We start from the raw sequence: 24,142 nt of genomic DNA, 5'->3' as shown, positions 1-24,142 counted from the left end.
TTTTTAAAGCAAGGTCCCTGCCCTGCAAGGGAGGAAGAAAAAGGAAGAAAAAAAAAACAAGATCAGGCACAGGTCACTGTTTGAGAAAACTTTACTGAATGAGACAGTGGCAGCCAGGGATATTTGCTCTCACGCTCTTTTCTTTTACTTAGTAAACATTTTGCAGTCACTAAAGAAGGACAACCTTTAGTAGAACAAACTTCTAACAAAGTGCATAATGGTAATATTGAAAAGAAGCTGTGTGCCACATTGTGCAATAGATTCGCAGGCACAAAATTAAGCATTAGGGTGGAGTTGTCTCTTCTATTACCTTAGCATGCCGAGTTGCCGAAATAATTCTACTCACTTTGCCTTTGGCAAAGCTAACTAAATAACAGTCCAAAAAGAGTAGCCTCTTGGGAGGAGCAGTCCTAAAAAATGTAAAGAAACCCATCCGTACCCCTCACCTCAAAATTTATGAGTAAAGATTGCCAGGATTGCAAGACTGTGTCAACGCTGCTAACATCAGATGTTCTTGCTTTGACAAAAGATGAAGAAGCAGCTACTTTATATTTCTACTTATGTATCACTTTTAGAATTAAAGTTAGATGAAGATGGGAGAGGGAAGGAAGAAATGCATGGGGCTTAGTTAGACATAATAACATAGCAGCAGAGCATTTTCAAGGTTGTATGTAATAAGAGGCTAAAAGAACTGGCGGGTTAAGCTAAGGAGGGGAAACTTACCTTTCAAACTAATTGGAGAATATGATTTATGACAATTAACTAAAGGAGGGAACTATGATTTAATATTATTGTGCTCAGGAGAGGGGAATCAGATTTCGGCTTAAAGCAAGTATTGCCGATGTTATGTTGCTCCAATAAAGACTTTCAAGGTAAACAATTCAGAATTCTTTGAAGAGTTTGTCCATTGGAAGCTTGACATACAGCATGTAGACTGTGACTTGAAGGCAGACAGCCAAACACCTTTCTCACCTCTTAATTCAGACAGCATTTTATTAATAAGGTAGACCAATTAAAGCTCACTGGGTCACACTGGTAGCATATGAAAAGGATGGATCAAACAAGTGTGATTATATTTTAAATACAGCTAATCCTTATTTAGCAACTACAATTGATACTGGGAACTCGGTCATTAAGCAAAGCAATTGCTGAGTAAAACCACAGCTGTATTTGCCATCTTATTTCAGTTCTCTTTGCTTTATAGACCTGTGAAGGTCGTAAGGCATTGACCACAAAGTTATTTTTTCAATACTCATAATTGTGAATGGTCACTAAATGAAGCAAATTGCTAAATGAAGATTTACCTTGTATAAAGTGTTCCCTTCTCCCATGCATTCCAGACACTGTTACAGTCCCAAACAACTGGAAAGCAATTGATGGAGAAAGGCTAAGTACAGACAATGTGAAAAGAATAGCTTTTTATCATCTTCTGCAATTTACTTGAAAAGTACCACTTTGTTTTGTAGGATTGGGAAGAGAATGCTAGCCAAGCTGTGTCTCTGAGGAAACATCTTGATCTCATCACTCAGATGATCATTCAGTGGCGAAAGCTAGAATTGAAGTATGTACAGTTAGTTTCCTTTTTCATTTCTTTTTCCCTGTTTCTTTATTTAAATGGGAATAGTTGACCTCTATATTATAAAGATCCTAGGACGAGTTACAGGGGGGGGGGAACTACAGGCAGTCCAGGGTTAACTACAGTATTAGGACCAGAATTTCTGTTACTAAGCAATGCATTCATAAAGCACAACATAATGTGCTTAGCAGCAGCGATCTGTCATTAGGTGAGATTCGTGGGTTGTTTAGCAAGCAACTTTTTGCAACTTCTTGCCAGCTTCCAATACGTAGTCATTGGGAAAGTGGGCAGGAAGTCACAAGTATCGGGTGGCTTGCAAGCAGGCCATCCAGTGGGTAAATGACTGCCAGGGCCCAGAAGTGAGCTCAGCCAGGCCAAAGGGTGGGTGCTGCTGGCAGGAGGGCAGCTACTACTTGAGGCACCCTACGCTCTGCCACCCCTAAATTACCATTGCCGTCTTCTGACTCTGGCTTCTGACAAGGCATGCCCAACCTGGCCCTTTGAGAAACCGTAGCTGCCCCAGCGAAGCGCCAGCGTGTAAAGCTGCAAACATCCCAGCCCAGCATCAAGACACGAAACTGCAGCTGCCTCATCCTGCCCACAGCCTAGGGAAGAAGGCCTTGTGCAGCCAGCAGTTGGTCACAGCTTATTAGCAGTCGGAGCAGAAAGAGGGCAAAGTTCATCAGGGTAGTGTACCATAGAGTGACATGGAGTTCTGGGCAGCTGCAGATGGAGCAGCAGGGTCTTTGCAGCGTGGGGCTGGGCTGGGCTGAAACAGTTGGGGCTTTCACTGCAGGGCTGGAGTGAGCTGGGATGGCCGTGGCTTCATATCTTGTTGCTGAGGATAATGGAGTGCAGGTTGGCAGGATCTGCGTACTGTGTGCATATGGAGGTGGGGCGGGGTTGAGAGGTTGTTGAAGCACACCCTGCAGTTGTAGAAGATCACGTGACTGCAGGGGCGCTCCAGTGGCTGGGTGTAAATATTCGTTCGATGCTATTGCAGCTTTGAATAGTCACTAAATAAATGATTTAAGTAAGGTCTAGCTGAAAAGTAAAATAAAAATAAGCAACTCTTCAATATATTAAAAGAGCAATAACCGTAATAAATTTTAATTTAATTTTTTTAATTTTATTTCCATTTATATCCCGCCCTTCTCCGAAGACTCAGGGCGGCTTACAAGCTTAGCAGTAGCCTTAAATTAAATTAAATTAAACTGTAGGAGAAGGGATAGCAGAAGCTGGTGATGGAGTGAAAAGGGAGATCAGATTAGAATCCCTACATAGCCACAAGGGAACTAAGTCCAATACCCACCCACCCCTCGAGTGCCGTTGACCCTTTAAGCAGGTGCCAGCTTGTTAGTTGAGACGATTCCTGTGCATAGGCTTTTAGCCTAAATCAATTTCATTGAACCTTCACATCTGAAGGTTCATTATAAAGCATTAAACTTCTTTTCTTCTTCTCGTGTTTTCAGCTGTTGGTCTGCTAGTCTGGATAACGTAATGAAACAGTACACAGAAAAGTCAGTGAAGCACTGGTTTTCCCTCTATCAGATGGTTGAAAAACACCAACAAGAACAGTCAGAGAGGAAAACTGAAGGTAACGAAATATTCATGTAGTAAAATGGGCTGTTTAAAAAGCTAAATTTTCCTGTAGTAAAACCAGCTGTTAATAGAAGCCTCGGCTGGAGAGTTAACTTTACCCAATGAAAAAGATGTATCTCTATGAAGGAGATAAATTAATATAACAAAGAGTTCCATAGTTTGTATATTTGTAACTACAGTGGTGGATGGACTATAACAAATTTAAATCAAATTGAACTGAATAATGTGATTTAATTATATCATTGTTCCTTATATTTGCACTAAAGAAATATGGGGTGGGTGTGTGCAGGGGTTTTGTACTGCCTGTATTGGAAATCATCAACGTTAAACAGCTTCAGTAACGTGTTTTTCTCATTTTTCTGCTGCCCATTAATCTCTTGCAATTCCAACTTCTTGAAATTGATAGAAGTTAATTTAGCATCTGTGGTCGATACACTGAAACTTTTCATAGAAGGATCCACATTGGGGGAATTTCATACAAGACTGCAAATGCTTTTAGAATTCCACTGCCATGTCTTGTTGATGGCACCCAAGGAAGAAAATAGTAAGTACTGTTTTTTGTTCCCTGGATCAGGGTTAGCAAACAGATCTAGGTACAAAATATTTAGATATTAAGACAGTAATATTTGATGCAAAGGAGCAGTCTAATCATTAGAAAACTTCCTACAGCATCTATCTACTTAGTGAACAGAGTCTCCAACCAAGACCTTTCCAAAGGTGTTTTGACTTCCAATTCCCATCACTCTTCATAGCCTAGTCCATTAAAGTCATTATTTTTATTTCTTTAAATAAGCACCTACAACCTAGAGCAGGGGTGTCAAACTGCCGGTCCATGGACCGGACGCATCATCAGGAAACCGTGCTCCCCCCCCCATTGCGGCTCCGATACGTTGCACGACATCACGTGATGTCGCGAGTTTGACATGTCTGACCTAGAGGATCTCATTTACATTTGATTTTTTATTTTATTTTACAAGGTCGATCAGTCATAAAAAGCTTGACTTAACTGTCATATTCAGTTTTCTTTAGCTAATATTTTCTCCAATTAGAGTTGTGTGGTATTTCATAGAATGTGTTCCATAACTGAAATCAAATTAGGTTGTATCTAGAAAACCATTTCTAGTGTGGAAGTGCATATGATTGATTCTGAATACTTAGATAAACATTTAAAGTGGTAATTAGATGTATTACTTCAACAATAAAGTAAGTTTATCAACTTCATTTGCCAATGAATTGGCAAATACTAGTAGCAGTATTATCTGAAGAATAACTCTTAACTCCCTTTTTATGATCCTATAATCCCTTAACTCGGAATAGAGTTCAGGGCGATTGGGTGGAGCTGAGCATTTACTAGCAGATGCCCTTCCTGATGCCACACAGAGTTTGCAGCAGATATTTTTTCTTTGCGCCCTAGGAGAGAAACATCATGTAGTGATTAAGTTGCTGGGTCCAATTGTGGTTGCTACTTGCAGTATTTTGCAGTATGTTTTTTAAGACATAATAAATGATGTTTAGTAACCTCCCGAATGGGAGGCAAGTGTCTTCACCACTGGATCACCACGCCACTCATAGCAGTATTATCTAAGAATATAACCAAGTTATTCATTGCATTTATTTTTTCTTAGCTTGTTCTTTTATTCAGTGAGACTCATATTTAACATGTCTAATGTAAACATAGTTAATATTTGTTGTTGCAATGCAAGATGCCTTTTTGTAGATAACTTTTACAATTGTTCCATGATAGTCTTTCAGAGTAAGACTTTTTCACCTATTGGCACGATCTTTTTAAAAATTGATAACTAAATGAAGTTTTTTCCCCCCTCGTAGTTGGATGCCAAACTGATTTGTGAAAATATGGCTCTTACTCTAGTTTGGGACTAAATCTAAATAATGCTGTGGTATTCGTAATGGCTTTTTTTCTTTTTAGATTTGCTGTGCAATGTATTATGGAATATATATAATTATTATAAGCAATTTTCAGAATCTGTCCATGCCAAGCTGATTGAACTGCGACGTCCCATAGAAAAAGAACTGAAGGTGAGGATGAGATACTTAAGTATGATGACAGTTGTCTAATTCCTGACATTCAGATATCAATAAAAGGATCATATTTTTCTTTAAACTGGAAACATGAAATTACATTACAGATAGTTTTTACATAGTGACTGTCCATGATAAAAAAATAACTTTGCGACCAATCCTCACATTTATGGCTTTTGCAGGTCTGTGAAGCAAAGGAAAGCTGAATATGTTAATAAACACTGTTGTAGTTTCACTTGGTGACTGCCTTACATAATGATTAAGTTGCTGGGTCCAATTGTGGTTGCTAAGTGAGGACTAATTGCAGTGATTTGCAGTGTGCTTTTAAGACATAAACATAAATGAAGTTACTTGTTTTCCCCTGCAGGAATTTGTGAAAATCTCAAGGTGGAATGATGTCAGCTTTTGGGCTGTAAAACAATCTGTAGAAAAGACACACAGGTAAATGAAGTTCTGGTAAAAACTCCATTTTTGGCATTCATTGAGATCTCCCTTTTCTTCTTTCAACCTATTGCTTTCTTCTTTAGAGCCAACTGTGCAAAGTATTAAGAAAAGACAGACAAACAATTGAACAAAATTCAGCAATTGTCTCACAGATCATTGTGCTATGGGCAAATCAACAAAATTATAGTAGGAACTAACTAGCCTGCCTGTTGCAGGCTGATAATAAAAACTTCCATTTCAGATTGAACTGGAATAAAAACCTAATAAAAGTGTGCAATATTGGCTGCGTTCACATAATTCTGTCAGAATCTTCATGTTTTATTGAACGAGCCACCATTCATAACAGTAAGCCATATTTGATTGGGTTCACATATGGTGCTGAGCCAAGAACAAATATACCATATTCTTGCTTAGTGTTATGTGCAGACCCTAACATTACATACAAAGCTTGAATAATCCCTTTCACTTGGACCAAATTTTAAAGATACTGAAAAGATAAACCTATGCCTGCTGTTCTCCTAGTTTTCACTTTTGATTTTCATCTAGGACACTGTTTAAATTTATGAAGAAATTTGAAGCTGCTCTTGGGGAACCTTGTCAATCCGCTTTGGTGGAAATGCCTAAAGAAGAACAACTCATTACCCTGCAGGAACAAAAAACACCAGAGAATGTTGAAACTAATATTCAGAACCTAAACAATATACTGAGGAAACACCTAACTGTAAAATTAAATGCTACTCAGGTACTTGTGGCTATTTGTTATGATCAAATAGAGCAGACATGTCAAACTCCAGGCCTGTGGCCCAGATCCAGCCTGTGATGTGTTTAGATCTGGCCCACAAGCAGACTAGTAGGAGGAGTTGATTGAGTATGTCGCAAGGGGGTGAGTTGAAGCGGCGGCAGCACCAGAAAAGCTTGGAAGAGAGTCAACAGAGCTGCAGTGTTGCTGAGGCTCTGCTGAGGCCCTGGGATTGGAGCACACGGCTCCAATTGATCGGGGCTTCTGGCAGCCACATGCAGTCTTTGGAGGAAGAATCAGCTGGGGCTGTGGGGCTGCTGGGGCTTCGCAGGGACCCCAGAATCAGCGCACGCAGCTCCAGCTGATGAGCACTGCATGAAAAGCCAGCCGGGCAGTGCGTGAACGCATGGGCGATGTGAGGAGAGGATATAAAAGGAAGGGTTTTGGTGGGAGGGAGGAGGAGTGAGGGGGGGGGAGAGATGCTGGTGTGGCAAGCCTGAGGGAGAAAAGGGGACAGCAACTGGCCCTTTGAGGGCAACCATAATGTTGATGCGACCCTTAATGAAATTGAGTTTGACACCCTGAAAAGGAGTATTAAACATTTTTAATACAGTGCATTGGATTCTTTCTGTGATCAGAGAGTACTATTTCCAGTTAATTATTTATGTGGCAGGTATAGATGAGATTTTCCTGGAGCATCTACAGCACATAGTTCACCGTCATTCCAAATTTCAGAACTGAAGTTGCATGTTGACTTTCCTGTGTTCAAAAAAATTGGAAGTATGAAGGAAAATATCCTATTCTGGTTAACTGAGATGGTGGACGTCTCTTTGGAAAAAGTTTGTTTCATTAGTAAGCAATCAAACTACTCAGTCTACTGCCCCAGTCTACTCCTGTTTAAAGGAGTAGATTTCAGGAACTAACAGCTGGCAGTTTGGAGTAGATGTCTCATTTTACTGAGTAATATCTTTGGTTTTTATAAGTATAAATGAATCCACGGAATTGGCTTTCCATTCAAGATGAATATCTGCTCTGTCCTCACTACACATTACCCTGCCTGTAGCTCCACATGCAGCTAAACCCACCTGTCCTTCAAGAAACTAGATGATGAGTGTAGAACTTGATGCTTTATTAAAGTAACAGGATGGTGAAACTGGGAAAAATAGAAATGCATACAGTAAGAACCCAAATGCAAAATGAACAGTTTGGGTTGCTGGTGAGCATAACAAATCAGCAAATACAGATAAAGTTCAAGTCTCACCAGTGATGCTATGTATATGGGACATGGATTTTTGTCTTCCGATGAATATGTGTCACAGTTTAACTGGGTTCTTCAAGATGCTTCTGTTTCCTTAAAATGTTAGAAAATGGAGTTTGGCTTCTTGGGGATGCACCTTTTTTTCCCCAGAATGAGGAAGGATTTGTACTCTGTAGGGTAAAAACACTACTAAACCGACTCTAAACAATGAAAGATTTTTCTTTGGCCACTAGATGGTTCTCAATACATGTTAGAGAACAATAACAGCACATACGTATACAGGGAGTGCAGAATTATTAGGCAAATGAGTATTTTGACCACATCATCCTCTTTATGCATGTTGTCTTACTCCAAGCTGTATAGGCTCGAAAGCCTACTACCAATTAAGCATATTAGGTGATGTGCATCTCTGTAATGAGAAGGGGTGTGGTCTAATGACATCAACACCCTGTATCAGGTGTGCATAATTATTAGGCAACTTCCTTTCCTTTGGCAAAATGGGTCAAAAGAAGGACTTGACAGGCTCAGAAAAGTCAAAAATAGTGAGATATCTTGCAGAGGGATGCAGCACTCTTAAAATTGCAAAGCTTCTGAAGCGTGATCATCGAACAATCAAGCGTTTCATTCAAAATAGTCAACAGGGTCGCAAGAAGCGTGTGGAGAAACCAAGGCGCAAAATAACTGCCCATGAACTGAGAAAAGTCAAGCGTGCAGCTGCCAAGATGCCACTTGCCACCAGTTTGGCCATATTTCAGAGCTGCAACATCACTGGAGTGCCCAAAAGCACAAGGTGTGCAATACTCAGAGACATGGCCAAGGTAAGAAAGGCTGAAAGACGACCACCACTGAACAAGACACACAAGCTGAAACGTCAAGACTGGGCCAAGAAATATCTCAAGACTGATTTTTCTAAGGTTTTATGGACTGATGAAATGAGAGTGAGTCTTGATGGGCCAGATGGATGGGCCCGTGGCTGGATTGGTAAAGGGCAGAGAGCTCCAGTCCGACTCAGACGCCAGCAAGGTGGAGGTGGAGTACTGGTTTGGGCTGGTATCATCAAAGATGAGCTTGTGGGGCCTTTTCGGGTTGAGGATGGAGTCAAGCTCAACTCCCAGTCCTACTGCCAGTTTCTGGAAGACACCTTCTTCAAGCAGTGGTACAGGAAGAAGTCTGCATCCTTCAAGAAAAACATGATTTTCATGCAGGACAATGCTCCATCACACGCGTCCAAGTACTCCACAGCGTGGCTGGCAAGAAAGGGTATAAAAGAAGGAAATCTAATGACATGGCCTCCTTGTTCACCTGATCTGAACCCCATTGAGAACCTGTGGTCCATCATCAAATGTGAGATTTACAAGGAGGGAAAACAGTACACCTCTATGAACAGTGTCTGGGAGGCTGTGGTTGCTGCTGCACGCAATGTTGATGGTGAACAGATCAAAACACTGAAAGAATCCATGGATGGCAGGCTTTTGAGTGTCCTTGCAAAGAAAGGTGGCTATATTGGTCACGGATTTGTTTTTGTTATGTTTTTGAATGTCAGAAATGTATATTTGTGAATGTTGAGATGTTATATTGGTTTCACTGGTAAAAATAAATAATTGAAATGGGTATATATTTGTTTTTTGTTAAGTTGCCTAATAATTATGCACAGTACTAGTCACCTGCACACACAGATATCCCCCTAAAATAGCTATAACTAAAAACAAACTAAAAACTACTTCCAAAAATATTCAGCTTTGATATTAATGAGTTTTTTGGGTTCATTGAGAACATGGTTGTTGTTCAATAATAAAATTAATCCTCAAAAATACAACTTGCCTAATAATTCTGCACTCCCTGTATAAACCCTGTACTGGAGGCATGACAATATTTGTAGTCTAATTTTTTGATCTTGGTAAATACCAGCTAGATGTCAAATTGACTGCCCCGTTATTATATCTGATGTTTCAACTGTTATCTTGAAGCTAGTAACTGTTGATAGGTCCATGTATGTGCCAATAACACAAAGGTTTCAGTTGTGCTGATCTTCCTACTCCGAACGTTTCCCAGGGTCTTCATTTGGAAAACTTCCAGGGGTGTGCATTTCATCCAGAATCACTTCAAGGACGTTTACCTAAACTCACAAAGCGAATGAAGAAGATATGTGCAACTCTAGTGAAGGATAGTTCTATCTTGGACTTGGTGGAGAATCTTGACAATTTCACTGGTAAGCAACCCAAATATTGTTTATATTTTATATTTTATTTATTTATTTATTTTTATTTTATTAAACTTATATACCGCCCTTCTCCCGTAGGACTCAGGGCGGTTCACAAGGGTTTTTTATTTATTTTATTTTATTTTAATTCCATTTATATCCCACCCTTCTCCGAAGACTCAGGGCGGCTTACAAGCTTAGCAGTAGCCTTCATTCTATGTATATGCCTGCTTATTAGGGCTTTCACACACACCCCAAGCAGCATTATTACAAAGTTAGCTTATTGCCCCCAACAATCTGGGTCCTCATTTTACCTACCTCGGAAGGATGGAAGGCTGAGTCAACCTTGAGCCTGGTGGGATGCGAACCTGCACTAATTGCAGGCGGCTGGTGTTACTTAAGGAGGCATTAGCCCACTGCTCCACCAAGGCTCTATTTTAAAACAATGCAACAAGTTACAAAATTTAAAAACAATTTAATTATGATTTAATTTGGTATTTTGTTTTAGGAAATTATTTTGGCATTGTTGACTGCGGATCTAGCTTTTTTACTGCATTTGCTGTAACTTACTAACTTTTTAAAAAGTTTCTTTAGATATACGGCTTGGTGTATATGTTTAGTAGGTACAAATTTTAATTTGTATCTGATAAATAAGTTACAGCCCTTATATTTGATCAAATACTCTTCAAGGCACTTTGTGAACATTCGTCTATGTTTCTTTCTCACAATTCAAGAGCCCTTAATCATGTAGCTGACAGCAAGGGGCCACGCAGTCTAATTACAGGTTGTTCTGGAATTATAAGAAATCTGGCAAATTAAACTGTGAATTTGCAAAAATAAACCTCAGGCCTGAAAAATGAGAAAGAAATAATTTTTGAAACGGATTGAATGTTGGATTAAACCTATTGTCAAAAAAAGTATGTAATTACCGTATATACTTGAGTATAAGCCGAATTTTTCAGCCCACTTTTTGGGCTGAAAAATTCCACTTCGGCTTATACTCCAGTCAACAAAAAAACTTACCGAGGACTTGTGTGCGGCCGAGGCTTTGGTGCTTCCGGGATCGCGCGCACCTCTCCCAAGCCACCGCCATCCGGAGACCTGCCGAAGTTTGGGGAGGTTTGGGGAGGTGCGCGCGCACCTCCCCAAACATCCCCAAACGTCGGCAGGTCTCCGGACCTCCGCGCCTTGCCTGCCTGCTTCTTTCCGCAGCGGAAAGAAGCAGGCAGGCAGGGCGCGGAGGAACGGAGACCTGCCGACGTTTGGGGAGGTTTGGGCGCCTCCCCAAACCTCCCCAAACGTCGGCAGGTCTCCGTTCCTCCGCGCAGACCTGCCGACGTTTGGGGAGGTTTGGGCGCCTCCCCAAACGTCGGCAGGTCTCCGTTCCTCCGCACAGACCTGCCGACGTTTGGGGAGGTTTGGGCGCCTCCCCAAACCTCCCCAAACGTCGGCAGGTCTCCGTTCCTCCTGCCGACGTTTGGGGAGGTTTGGGCGCCTCCCCAAACCTCCCCAAACGTCGGCAGGTCCCCGTTCCTCCGCGCAGACCTGCCGACGTTTGGGGAGGTTTGGGCGCCTCCCCAAACCTCCCCAAACGGCAGGTCTCCGTTCCTCCTGCCGACGTTTGGGGAGGTTTGGGCGCCTCCCCAAACCTCCCCAAACGTCGGCAGGTCTCCGTTCCTCCGCGCAGACCTGCCGACGTTTGGGGAGGTTTGGGCGCCTCCCCAAACCTCCCCAAACGTCGGCAGGTCTCCGTTCCTCCTGCCGACGTTTGGGGAGGTTTGGGCGCCTCCCCAAACGTTGGCAGGTCTCCGTTCCTCCGCGCAGACCTGCCGACGTTTGGGGAGGTTTGGGCGCCTCCCCAAACCTCCCCAAACGTCGGCAGGTCTCCGTTCCTCCGCGCAGACCTGCCGACGTTTGGGGAGGTTTGGGCGCCTCCCCAAACCTCCCCAAACGTCGGCAGGTCTCCGTTCCTCCGCGCAGACCTGCCGACGTTTGGGGAGGTTTGGGCGCCTCCCCAAACCTCCCCAAACGTCGGCAGGTCTCCGTTCCTCCGCGCAGACCTGCCGACATTTGGGGAGGTTTGGGCGCCTCCCCAAACCTCCCCAAACGTCGGCAGGTCTCCGTTCCTCCGCGCAGACCTGCCGACGTTTGGTGAGGTTTGGGCGCCTCCCCAAACCTCCCCAAACGGCAGGTCTCCGTTCCTCCTGCCGACGTTTGGGGAGGTTTGGGCGCCTAACCAAACCTCACCAAACGTCGGCAGGTCTCCGTTCCTCCTGCCGACGTTTGGGGAGGTTTGGGCGCCTCCCCAAACCTCACCAAACGTCGGCAGGTCTCCGTTCCTCCGCGTAGACCTGCCGACGTTTGGGGAGGTTTGGGCGCCTCCCCAAACCTCCCCAAACGTCGGCAGGTCTCCGTTCCTCCGCGCAGACCTGCCGACGTTTGGGGAGGTTTGGGGAGGCGCCCAAACCTCCCCAAACGTCGGCAGGAGGAACGGAGACCTGCCGACGTTTGGGGAGGTTTCGGGAGGCGCCCAAACCTCCCCAAACGTCGGCAGGTCTGCGCGGAGGAATGGAGACCTGCCGACGTTTGGGGAGGCGCCCAAACGTCGGCAGGAGGAACGGAGACCTGCCGACGTTTGGGGAGGTTTGGGGAGGCGCCCAAACCTCCCCAAACGTCGGCAGGTCTCCGTTCCTCCGCGCCCTGCCTGCCTGCTTCTTTCCGCTGCGGAAAGAAGCAGGCAGGCAGGGCGCGGAGGTCCGGAGACCTGCCGTCGTTTGGGGAGGTGCGCGCGCACCTCCCCAAACCTCCCCAAACTTCGGCAGGTCTCCGGACGGCGGCGGCTTGGGAGAGGTGCGTGCGATCCTGGAAGCACCGAAGCCTCGGCCGCGCACAAGTCCTCGGTAAGCTCCGGGCGGTCACTTGCTTCGCATCTCCTGAGGGAAGGGGGGGCGACTGGAGCGGGCGTGTTTCCTTTCCTGCTGGGCGCCGCGATTTGCCCGGGGAACGCGCGGGCCCCGAATGGCAGCGTGGAGCGAGGAAGCGGACAGCCAGGGCTTCCCCGAGAGCCGTGGCCGCACAGGGTATTCCTGTGTATTCAGGCTTGCAAAATGGCGGATCGAGCCTCTGCTGGCGGCAGAGGCTTGCAGAACGGCGGATCGGCTTATACTCGAGTCAATAACTTTTTTCAGTTTTTGGGGGTGAAATTGGGGGTCTCAGCTTATACTCGAGTCGGCTTATACTCAAGTATATACGGTAACTGAGCAAAATAGTACATAATAGGACAACAATTTTGAAATCCAACTTACAGAATGGATCCGTGACTCCAGTAGAGATGAAACTGAGCAAATTTGTGATTGCTTCAGTGCTGCCGGGCCAGCATACTGCTACGTGGAGATTCAGGAAACTGGTTCCACCCTAGCCTTCTGGAGGCCAGTTGGACTGGTCCCAGCATTGGCTGCTGAAAGCTGGTCAGCTACAGTCAAGCTGGCATGAAGTTAGAAATTACTCTTTTTTGTCCTTGGTCATTATATTTCTTTGTTTAGATAAGGAAATAACTCTCAAACAGGGGTCTTCAAACCTGGCCCTTTTATGGCTTGTGGACCTCAACACCCAGAATTCCTCAGCCAGCATGCCTCAGTGAGGAATTCTGGGAGTTGAAGTCCACAAGTCATAAAAGCACCAACTTTGAAGACCCCTGCTCTAAAACAATGACCCCATGGCTCACTTGTAGTGTAGTTTTAATACTAGTCAATATTAAAAGTAAAATATTTGTATACTGCTCTTTCTCCTGGGGAAAACCAAACTAGCATACAAAAAAAGAAAATATAATCTGAGTGACTGTGATGCTCCTGTTGATTCTTCTCCTCCTTGCAGGTGACGTAATTTCTTCTGCCCACAAGTTGCAGAACACGTCTGTGAATTCAACTGCAGAAAAAGAAAAACAGAAATCAGAAGCCAAACACTTACTTCTGCAAAAACAAAGGGCTCTAGCAGAGCTCTTTAAATACCTTGCAACTACAGGTTAGTTAAATGAAAGTTCTTGTAACATATTATGTAAATTTTCCTTTTTATTTAATGAAAAGTAAGGTAGTTTTCCTAAACTGTAGGACTTGCATAAACCATAATCACTACTATTTGTATCCAGAAGAAAACATGCCCTTGGTTTTTGGGGCTCGCTCATAGAATAGATTTCATGCATTCGCAAGCAATTAGTTTTTCTTCATGGAAACATCTGTAGTAACATAGGAAAAGAATTAGTGTGAAACAGTTGCATGTGGATACAAATAGTAGTGATTACGGCTTATGCAAGTCCTACAGTTTTACGGATCTCCTCTGAATATAACCTGGTACTTTATATTGATTGATTTCCCACCAGTCATGAAGCCTGCATATGATGAGGAATTACCTTAGTTTTCATTAAATAAAAAGGAAAAAAACAGGGACAATACAAAACCATTTAATCTATCTCTAGTTAAGTTTACTGGAGTAGAGAAACTCTAGCACTTATCTCACTAGGCTTTTATTCCATCGTTGCCTCTCCAAAGAAATCTTTGCCATCACCTGCCATCTCATTCCCTTAAATCAGAGGTGCTAGTGCAGGCATGTCAAACTCACAACGTCAGGTGACATCGCGTGATGTATTGCAACTTTTTCCCCATTGCCGGCAATGGGGTGGGTGCAGTTTCGGCGTGATGCATCTGGCCTGCGGGCCAGCAGTTTGATATGCCTGTGCTAGTGTTTGAGCCTGTGTCTTTTAAATGAAAAGCATGTTCTAGACCAGGGGTCTTCAAACTTGGCCCTTTTATGATTTGTGGACTTCAGCATATGCTGACTGACGAATTCTGGGAGTTACAAGTCCACAAGTCATAAAAGGGCCAAGTTTGAAGACCCCTGTTCTAGACCTCTAAATTCCTTGTTTCAGAGAATTTGGATCATCTTCACTTACTTTTCCTTATTTGAGTATAGTTATTTTTAGACAGTAGTTTAAGCAAGATCTAAACGAATCGGAATGAGAAGAGATAATGGTGGGGGAAGTCATGTGATGAGCCTATATTTTAATATCCAACCATAATTTGGGCGTATACATAAACTGTGAGAATCATTCATAAATCATGCCAGGCCAATATTTTAATTTACAAGCCATAGTGCTACAGCTTAACAATGCTAAACCATAATTGATGTTTTGTAACACATTAATTTACAAAGAAAGAAAATTCATGTATGCATGTAGGTCCCATGATGATAGTTCCTATTATTTGATTGGAATTCTGATAGGCACACATTCCAAACGAGCACTAGATTTGGATTCTTAAGCTATTTGAGTAGATTTGCAAAAAATATTTAATATTACAGATCTGGGAAAGATAAAAATACTGCCAGTTTGATATAGTGGTTAAAATGCTACCTAGAAACCAAGAGACTGCGAGTTCTAATCATGCCTTAGGCATGAAAGCCAATTTAGGTGACGTTGGGCCAGTCATTCTCCCCTCGCCCAATCGACCTCACAGGGCTGTTATTTTGGAGAAAATAGGAAGAGGAAGGAGTAGTTACGTATATTTGTTGCTTTGAATTATTTATAAAAATAATAAAGATGGCATAAAAACCTAATAAATATCTTTCAGGATTATCGTATCGCAAAGGCCTGACTTGGTCTCGTTCCAAAAGTTCACAAGATATGCTTTTCCTTCATCCATTGGATTTAAACAGAGCACTGCCTTTGGTTAACTGCATACAAAAATTGGATGCAACGTATGTATTGCTTTAGTTCTGTACTATAATAGAGTCTTGCTGTCAGAAAGAGGGGCAAAAATATTTTCTCAGATTTTTGAAATCTAGTCTATGGAGATAATTGATTTGGTTATTTTAAAATCAGATTAAGCATGATGAATATCCTAATGTTTTCTCCTTGTGGGATTATTTTTAACTTGAGCCGATAACAGTCTGAAAGGTGTGGGGTCTTTGGCCTTTGTTTCTGCTGCTCTTCTGATCAGAGATCCTCTCCCTGCTTTTTTCAGTGAAAACAAACACTTTGTGGAAATTAATAAGATTTACTGGAAGTAATACACAGCAGGGAAAGCCAATAAGGATCAGTTATCCAACTTAAGTGTACAATCAAATGCTGATCAAGAATTTGCAAGCTGTAGATTTTGTTCTATTATATGCTATCATATGAAGACTTTGAAGTGTTCTGCCTTTTTCTGTTAGGGCACGGATTTGTTATAATCTCCCAACTAATGTAATTTGCGTGGCCCCTTTTATGAATAAATATTTCTATGATTGGAAGACGGTTTTGGCAGAAAACTAGGCCCATAGATCTGATCTTCGATCAAAACTCACTCTGGGTTTTGCTTATCAGTTTGCCTCTTCAAGCCTTATAAGCTTTAAAAAGTTGTGACTTCCATGTCATTTGTTTACAACCCCATGTGGGCTTCAACCAAAGTTTGGATACCTCTGTCTTAAGGGATTCAAACTGTTTTGCTTTTCAGGTTACTCTCTCAAATCTCTCTGTCCTGGGATGGATGCCAGAAATACTTCTATCAATCTCTTGCACATCACTGTAGGCTTCAGACAGCGTTGTCAGCACCTTCAAAGGTAAAATCCCTGGAGCCAATGTCACACACTTGTTCTGGTGTTAGGCTTGGGCCATGGAGACATTGACCTTAAATCCTTTCTTGTCCATAAAGCTTACTGAGTGTCTTTGGGTCAGTCACTTTCTCTCAGTGCAACCTACCTTCCAGAGTAGTTGTTTTGGACAAAATGAGAGTCATTTCCAATATGTATCAGCTTGAACTCCACAAGGAAAACGGGCAAGTTAAAAGTGATAAAGAAGCAAAACCAGAAGTTTTTATTTCTTTTTAATTTGTCACTAAGCGAGATAGCACCACTCATTCTAAGACTTGGTATTCTCTTATACTGATGGACACTTTCTTAGAATGTGTGTCCTTTAGTTGTCAGCTAGACTTGCCCTGTATGGTGAAACCTAGGTGTTTTGGGCTATGACTACCATCCCCAGCCCTTGACTGCTATTTTTTTTAAAAAAAAAATAGAAAATTAGAATTCTTTATTGGCCAAGTGTGATTAGACAAACAAGGAATTTTGTCTCCGGTGCATAAACTCTCAGTGTACATACAATCAACAAGTGATAAATCATGATCATAATCATCATAAAAAAACATGCATTATAAATCATAAGACACAACCCTTATTGGTAATCATAGGATAATAATGGCTGAGGACATTGAAAGTTACAATTTAACATATTGGAGGACACCATAGAGACAAAAATATTGTGAAATTATGTGGCAATTAAGTGAAGAAATGCAGTTGGATAACTATACCATTTAGTTACATCTTTAGCAGCTGGCTGCATTTAATAATAAACCCTATATATTCAGAATGCTTAATTAGTCACTTTAATTTAGGTATGAAATAAATTTGCAATGTAATTTTATGTAAATCTCAAAAGTAACTGAAGGGGAATCAAAAACAATGTGCAAAATCGTATCTTAACTGGTTGACTGTGTAGCCCAGGGGTCGGCAACCTCGGCTCTTTTATGACTCGTGGACTTCAACTCCCAGAATTCCTGAGCCAGCATAGCTGGCTCAGGAATTCTGGGAGTTGAAGTCCACGAGTCATAAAAGAGCCGAGGTTGCCGACCCCTGGTGTAGCCTATAATTCCAAACATTTTACAGCTATTATTAGAGGGACTTGTTTTGATAAACAGAAGGAGAAACATTGCTACCTTTTTCTGTAGGAGATTGGAATAAGTACAGTTGAGCGATGTAAAGGATTCACTGCTCACCTCATGAAGATGCTTATCAAACAGAGGAAGTCTCTCACTGCTTTGACAGAACAGTGGGTTTTCCTGAGGTATTGTCTTTCTATTTTCTATATATATTCCAAACTTATTCCTTCAGACTAAGAAGAGCCTTTTCTAAAACTGTATGCAGGTAGTCCTCACTTAACCAATTGCAGTTGAGACCAGCAATTATGTCGCTAAGCTACATGGTCATAAAATGCAACATCATATGACTGTGCCATCTAATTGTCAGTTCCAACTACAGACTTAAGGAAATCACCTGCAGTCATTAAGCACAACATCACATATCCACAACTTGCGACTTCTTGCCAACTTCTCCACTGATATGCTTGTCAGAAGCTGGCTATCAAAGTTACAAATGGTTATCATGTGACATGGGGGGGGGCTGTGTAACCATTGCAAATAGTACCAGTTGCCAAAAGCCTGAACGATTGGGTTTGCTGAGTCATTGAGGGGTGTGTTTAAAATTCATCCTGCGCTTTGCTTGCTACTTTGCCCAAGTTATGGCCTCGCCCAGACAAAGTGGGAGCAAAGTTTGACAGCATTCCCACTGTCTGAGGAAACCTCACTGGATGATTGAAGTACCACAGAATTTGAGAACGCTGTGATACAAAAACTAAAATGTAATTGCTTAATTGGTACATCATATAGTTATACATAGGGATGCGGTGGCTCAGTGGGTTAGGACGCTGAGCTTGTTGATCAGTTTGGCAGGTCGAATCCTGAGTGCCGCGTAGCAGAGTGAGCGCCTGTTACTCGTCCCAGCTTCTGCCAACCTAGCAGTTCTAAAGCACGTAAAAATGCAAGTAGAAAAATAGGGACCACTACGGTGGGAAGGTAATGGCGTTCCGTGCGCCTTTGGCATCTAGTCGTGCCGGCCACATGACCACGGAGACGTCCTCGGACAAGTGCTGGCTCTTCGGCTTTGAAATGGAGATGAGCACCGGCCCCTAGAGTTGGAAACGACTAGCACGCATGTGCAGGGGAACCTTTACCTTATAGTTTACATGTTCCCATCTCTAAGCCCAATTAAATCATTAATTTTATTCACAGGGCACACAAATATGTCTTTCAGTTTTTGAAATATTTAGTTTTCTCAATAAAGGTTCCCCCGCACATGTGTGCTAGTCGTTTCCGACACTAGGGGCCGGTGCTCATCTCCGTTTCAAAGCCAAAGAGCCAGTGCTTGTCCGAGGACGTCTCCGTGGTCATGTGGTCAGCATGACTAGACGCCAAAGGCGCACGGAACGCTGTTACCTTCCCACCGTAGTGGTCCCTATTTTTCTACTTGCATTTTTACGTACTTTCGAACTGCTAGGTTGGCAGAAGCTGGGATGAGTAACAGGCGCTCACTCTGTTCTCATACTTAGGGGTTACTTAATAATTGCTGAATTGGTCTAATTTCTGTTTTTTTTTCATAGCAGGATTTTCTTTTTCCCTTTGTAAGCCTGGCTAAAGATTATTAGGTTATCATTCTTTTGGAGACAGTATTGCTCACCTGAGGTTACCATTATTATCCCTATCATTATTCAGGCCTTTCTCAGTCTGTCCTGAGAATACAGCTCCCTGCTTTCTCTGGTTGAAGGCACCAGTTGGGAAAAGCTTGAATAGACAAATCCACAAGCTTCCTGGGGGTCTTGGAAAACAAATTCAGAAGAAAAATAGCTTTCTTACAGGATAGTGAGAAATCAAGTACATAATGTAGGAAAAGCTTTATATCCAAATCTAATAGCTAAAATACTGTACCCGAATTGTAATAATTGCATTTTAATTAACCAATAAATCTGTTACTATATGAATCTCTTGACCAGGAATCAGTTAAGCTGTATGCAAGAGATTGAGGCCAGGCTGTCTCCTGAAAGTGAATACGAAGTGGTTTTCCCTCCCCAAGATGGCGTTCGGCAGTGGACTGACAGATTGCAGCATCTTTCCATGCAGTGTGTAGTGTTTCTAGAACAGCTGTCTTGGTTTATAGAATGCTGTCCAGAAAACCAAACCTTGAACAGCTCCAGGACAGAAATAAAGTCTGAAGGGATAGAATCGAATTCTTCCACGATTCTGAAGTCACTTCCGGAACTGGATCCATCAGAGATACCATATCTCACTCCAATGAGTCCAGAGCAGCTGCCTACCGCCTGCAGGATGCGGAAGCAGGATATGCTCTATCAGCAGCTGGCTTCCAAGGTGAAAGAGATGCTAGTAGAGGTGAAGGCAGTAAAATCAGAGGTGGACAGCATAAAGCAGGTGTCTTCTGAGACTCTCTTCCATTCCTGGTAAGTGAGATGCTGCCTATCATACTGGGACAAAAAAGGGGTTGCGTTGGTTTGCAAGCTGCATGTAACTGCCTCAGTAGGATTGTACTTTTCTAAAGGTTGTGCCATAGCAAGGTTAAACTAGTTTCTTGTCATCAGAGCCCATCATGCTTCAAGGAGATACTCAGTGCTCTTGGAAGCTGATAAGCTCGCCATGTTGGTTTTCCTCTTTCAGTCTGAACACTCAGGCGGAGCAAGGGGGGTGAACAGCTTGCTTTCACATTTCCAAATGTTTACAGTCTGCAGTGAGCAGAGTACTGGCATGTGCAGATGCACACACGGTGATACCAGCATTGCTGAGCCGGAAAGCAAATCCTCTCCGTAGGAGCCCCAAGCCAAATGAGACCATAGATGAAGATAGTCCAGGAACCGTTCAAAGTCCAGGTGTCAAAAAGATAGTCAGCAGGTCCTGGGTTGAAAAGCTGAGACTTGGGGGTAGCATATGGGGTTTTCCCAATGGAGGAGCTGGCAGTTGCGTTGTGTAATGGGCTCTGTGAGTAACCTTGAGAGATGGGAGGAAGAGCTGCCCGCTAGACCAGGGGTAGGCAAGCTTGGCTCTTTTATGACTTGTTGACTTCAACTCCCAGAATTCCTGAGGCATCTCTGCTCTGCTCTGCTGGCTCAGGAATTCTGGGAGTTGAAGTCCACGAGTCATAAAAGAGCCAAGCTTGCCTACCCCTGTCTTAGACAATGGTCTGGTAAAATCAATTTGTGTGGGCATCTCAGAGCTGACCTTCCCTAGTTTTCTGGAAGGTGAAAAGGCAGAGAGGGGAGAAGTGTATCCAGACTTGCAAGATTGGTATTAGCTCTTCAAAGTAGCCCAAACTAAGCAAGCAACATTATGGACACTAGTACTACTTTTATTATAAAGTCACAGTGACAGAATCTCGCAAATATTTATTGCGGCAATGTTGAAAATTCAAAAGGTTCCACAATCTTTTAGATACCGTACCATATACTTACAGAATTGCACTTGCACTTCCTGACTCAAACAGTAATTTTCCATATGCGGGCACTCTCTGAGACTAACACTTTTCAAGTAGATTTTTCAGGATGGGGCAAAATAAGTGTGACATAGATGGTGGGCTGTTTACCAGAACATATTTTAACAATCTGCTGCATACAGTCCCTGGCATTCTTTCACGCCCAGGGAATTTTCAAGCAAAGTCATACACTACTTTGTGCACTGTAATAAATTAGCTTTCTCCTGATGTTACACTTTATTCTTAAATTTATATATTCTAAAAATTGGCTGTAATTTTTTAGTGGGACCCCAAGCAAAATTTTTAAATGGGAATCTTCTCTAACTTGTCATTTTTTTATGTCCGATTACCTTTTTTTACTCTTTTTTTCCTCATAATTGAACATTTCTATTTTTTAGTTATCTTTTAATGAAATGAATAATTAATATTTTAATAGTACCAGTATTTACTAGATGCCTAGTAAAGTTTGAATATCCACTTCCTCTTTCATATTTAAAAACATTCATGCATGGCTGGATTTTTTATTGTTAGTTGTTGTAAGTTGAGTTGCCACATGACTGGACTCCATTTTGCAACCATTTTTATGTTGGTTGTTAAGCAAATCACAGTGGTGTATTGTAACAAAAGACTGCTTTCTCCGTTCTGCTCTAATTGGGGCATTTTGAACAAAATTTCTAAGATTGTTTTTATAACTGGATTATACAGATCGTTTGGCTTCTCTCCCCCCCCCCCCCCGGTGTGTGTATTGTATTTCTAATGTCAAATCACTCATAAATGCAACAGAAACCACTCCATATTTATTTGTAGCAGTTTTTATTCAGTTTCAAATTCTCTTTTCGATGTTCCTTCCTAGGAAAAGTTTTGAAGTATGCTCTTCAGGAGTGGATTGTTTGCTGAAGGTTTCAACTCAACTGCAGGATATTGAGTTGTTATTTACACCACCCGATTCTCAAGTCAATCAAATTGGATCGCAGATGGCATTAATCAGGAGTCTCATATATATCCAAGGAGAAATTAATAGCAGTGTAGATGATTTTGCTATCTGGAAGACACAACTCTTCAGTTCCATTTCGCACTGTGAAGGTAAAAATGATTCTCCCCTTCTGTTCAGTAATGAGGGAGCTTTATTGATTTGATACTGTTCTCTGTTTGCCTGTAGGATTTTAACTACAGTCATTACTTTATTCGTTCCTAAGCATTGCTTTATGCTTGATATCGTCCAGTGATCACAATGTTCGGCTGTTCTTTCTAGAAATGGGCTTTTTGTAAGTTGAAAGCACAGCCTTTAAGGGGCTGGGATCTAGAACATCTTACTGTTCCCCGAGGCCACTTTTCTTGTACTTCTGCAGTATTTGGAAGCAGATTATCTTGAGTAGTGGACCTTCTGGAAAGCAAAAGTAAAGAAGGGATCAACCTAAAAAGTAAAAGAAAAGTTACTGCTGTATTGATCTCTTCTTCTTCTCGGCTCTTCTAGACTTGCTTTTGAAGTCACAAATGTATCCCTGAGGCTTATGGGGTTTTCCCGTCTTGAGAGAGATTATGCTATAGTTGTTTGAATAAGATGTAGGGCTTAGGCAAAGTGCCTCATAGTTCAGCTCCCTCAGGCTACTCTTAACTTTCTGTGGGGCTGACGGGAGGCTATCCAGTTCCTAAGCGATTAAACTTTCAACTATGTGCAGTAATTTTATTTGAAATAATGAAATTATCGACTGCGCTTGCAGTCATTTCTGTATTGGATCCCTGAAAGGGAACCTCGGATTTAATTCTGAAGAACAACCAATAACTTTCTCTGTAGTGTACAATAGCATTGAACCTGATTTTAATGGGAGAATTTTGATACTTCAGATACTCAAATGGGGGAAACATTACGGTGGTAGCATTTATTTATTTCAATAAGTAGGTGGCTAGATATTGTGGAAGCAAGCATCACGCACACATTTATCCATCCATCTCTCCGTTGTTAAAACAAAAACCTTCCCCATTTAATTTCTCAACTGTGTTTTCATAGATGACCAAACATCAGGTGATGGATTTGTAGAACTCTTCTCAGAACAAATAGAACTTGCAATTCATGTTATCTTGAGTTCTGTCCAGTGTTTGGTTGAAAGAAGAAAAGATAAAGAGAAGAATGGCATCTTCCCAAAAGAAGATGGTAGGACTGAACATTCTTTTACTTGTTTTGTTTTGAAAGCAACTGTTGCTCTGTCAAAAGCATTCTTCTTGCTCTATGTGACCCTTCTGTATCACGATAATTTATAAAAATGAGAACCAACGATTTACAGGACATATTCATAAGACCATGGTATCTTACTGCGGCATCTCGGGGTTGGGAGTGGGGGGCACTGTTCTCCAGTGGTTCTCCACCTACCTCTTGGGACGTTTGTAGTCGGTGTTGGCAGGAGGGCAGAGGTCGGCCTCGAGGCCTCTCGTTTGTGGAGTTCCTCGGGTCAGTCCTCTCGCCTCTCCTGTTCAACATCTATATGAAGCCACTGGGTGAGATCATTTGTGGTTTTGGGGTTAGGTATCATCAGTATGCTGATGATACCCAGCTCTTCATCTCCACCCCAAACCACCCCAGTGATGCCCTCGATGTGATGTCCCGTTGCCTGGAGGCAGTTCGGGTCTGGATGGGGAGGAACAGGCTTCGGCTCAATCCCGACAAGACTGAGTGGTTGTGCGTGCCGGCATCTCAGGAAATTCAGGCTATTCCATCTTTAACCATGGGGGGTGAGTCATTACCCCCCCGTAGATAGGGCTCACAGCTTGGGTGTCCTCCTGGATTCACAGCTAAATTTGGAAGATCATATAGGAGCTGTGACCAGGGGGGCTTTTGCCCAGGTTCGCCTGGTGCGCCAGTTGCGACCCTATCTGGACCGGGATGCCCTGCGTACAGTCACTCATGCGCTCATGACCTCTCATATAGACTATTGCAATGCTCTGTACATGGGGCTGCCCTTGAGAACCACTCGGAGGCTTCAACTGGTGCAGAATGCGGCCGCGTGAGTTGTGATGGGGGTCTCCCGATACTCCCATGTAACACCTCTACTCCGCGAGCTGCATTGGCTTCCAGTTGCCCTCCGGGTGAGATTCAAGGTGCTGGTGATTACCTATAAAGCCCTACATGGCATGGGTCCGGATTACTTACGGGAGCACCTGCTGCCGGCGTCA

General features: G+C 42.7%; 1 protein-coding gene across 1 annotated transcript in view; it reads left to right on the top strand.

Moving 5' to 3' along the window:
* MDN1 (midasin AAA ATPase 1) overlaps nt 1-24,142 on the top strand; it is a 131,487-nt gene that overhangs the window by 80,769 nt on the left and 26,576 nt on the right. The window contains exons 68-81 of the mRNA XM_083348146.1: nt 1,467-1,561; nt 3,049-3,173; nt 3,585-3,722; nt 5,106-5,215; nt 5,586-5,659; nt 6,209-6,404; nt 9,712-9,868; nt 13,733-13,879; nt 15,481-15,607; nt 16,345-16,450; nt 17,614-17,729; nt 19,491-19,952; nt 21,828-22,057; nt 22,983-23,126. Of these exons, the coding sequence (XP_083204272.1) occupies nt 1,467-1,561; nt 3,049-3,173; nt 3,585-3,722; nt 5,106-5,215; nt 5,586-5,659; nt 6,209-6,404; nt 9,712-9,868; nt 13,733-13,879; nt 15,481-15,607; nt 16,345-16,450; nt 17,614-17,729; nt 19,491-19,952; nt 21,828-22,057; nt 22,983-23,126 (2,227 nt within the window). The remainder of the gene's footprint in view (nt 1-1,466; nt 1,562-3,048; nt 3,174-3,584; nt 3,723-5,105; nt 5,216-5,585; nt 5,660-6,208; nt 6,405-9,711; nt 9,869-13,732; nt 13,880-15,480; nt 15,608-16,344; nt 16,451-17,613; nt 17,730-19,490; nt 19,953-21,827; nt 22,058-22,982; nt 23,127-24,142) is intronic.

This window comes from Vipera ursinii (assembly GCF_947247035.1).
Source record: "Vipera ursinii genome assembly, chromosome: 1".
NCBI classification, from domain to species: Eukaryota; Metazoa; Chordata; class Lepidosauria; order Squamata; family Viperidae; genus Vipera; species Vipera ursinii.
Note: the sequence above shows the minus strand (reverse complement) of the source record. Positions and strands in the feature narration are given on the sequence as shown.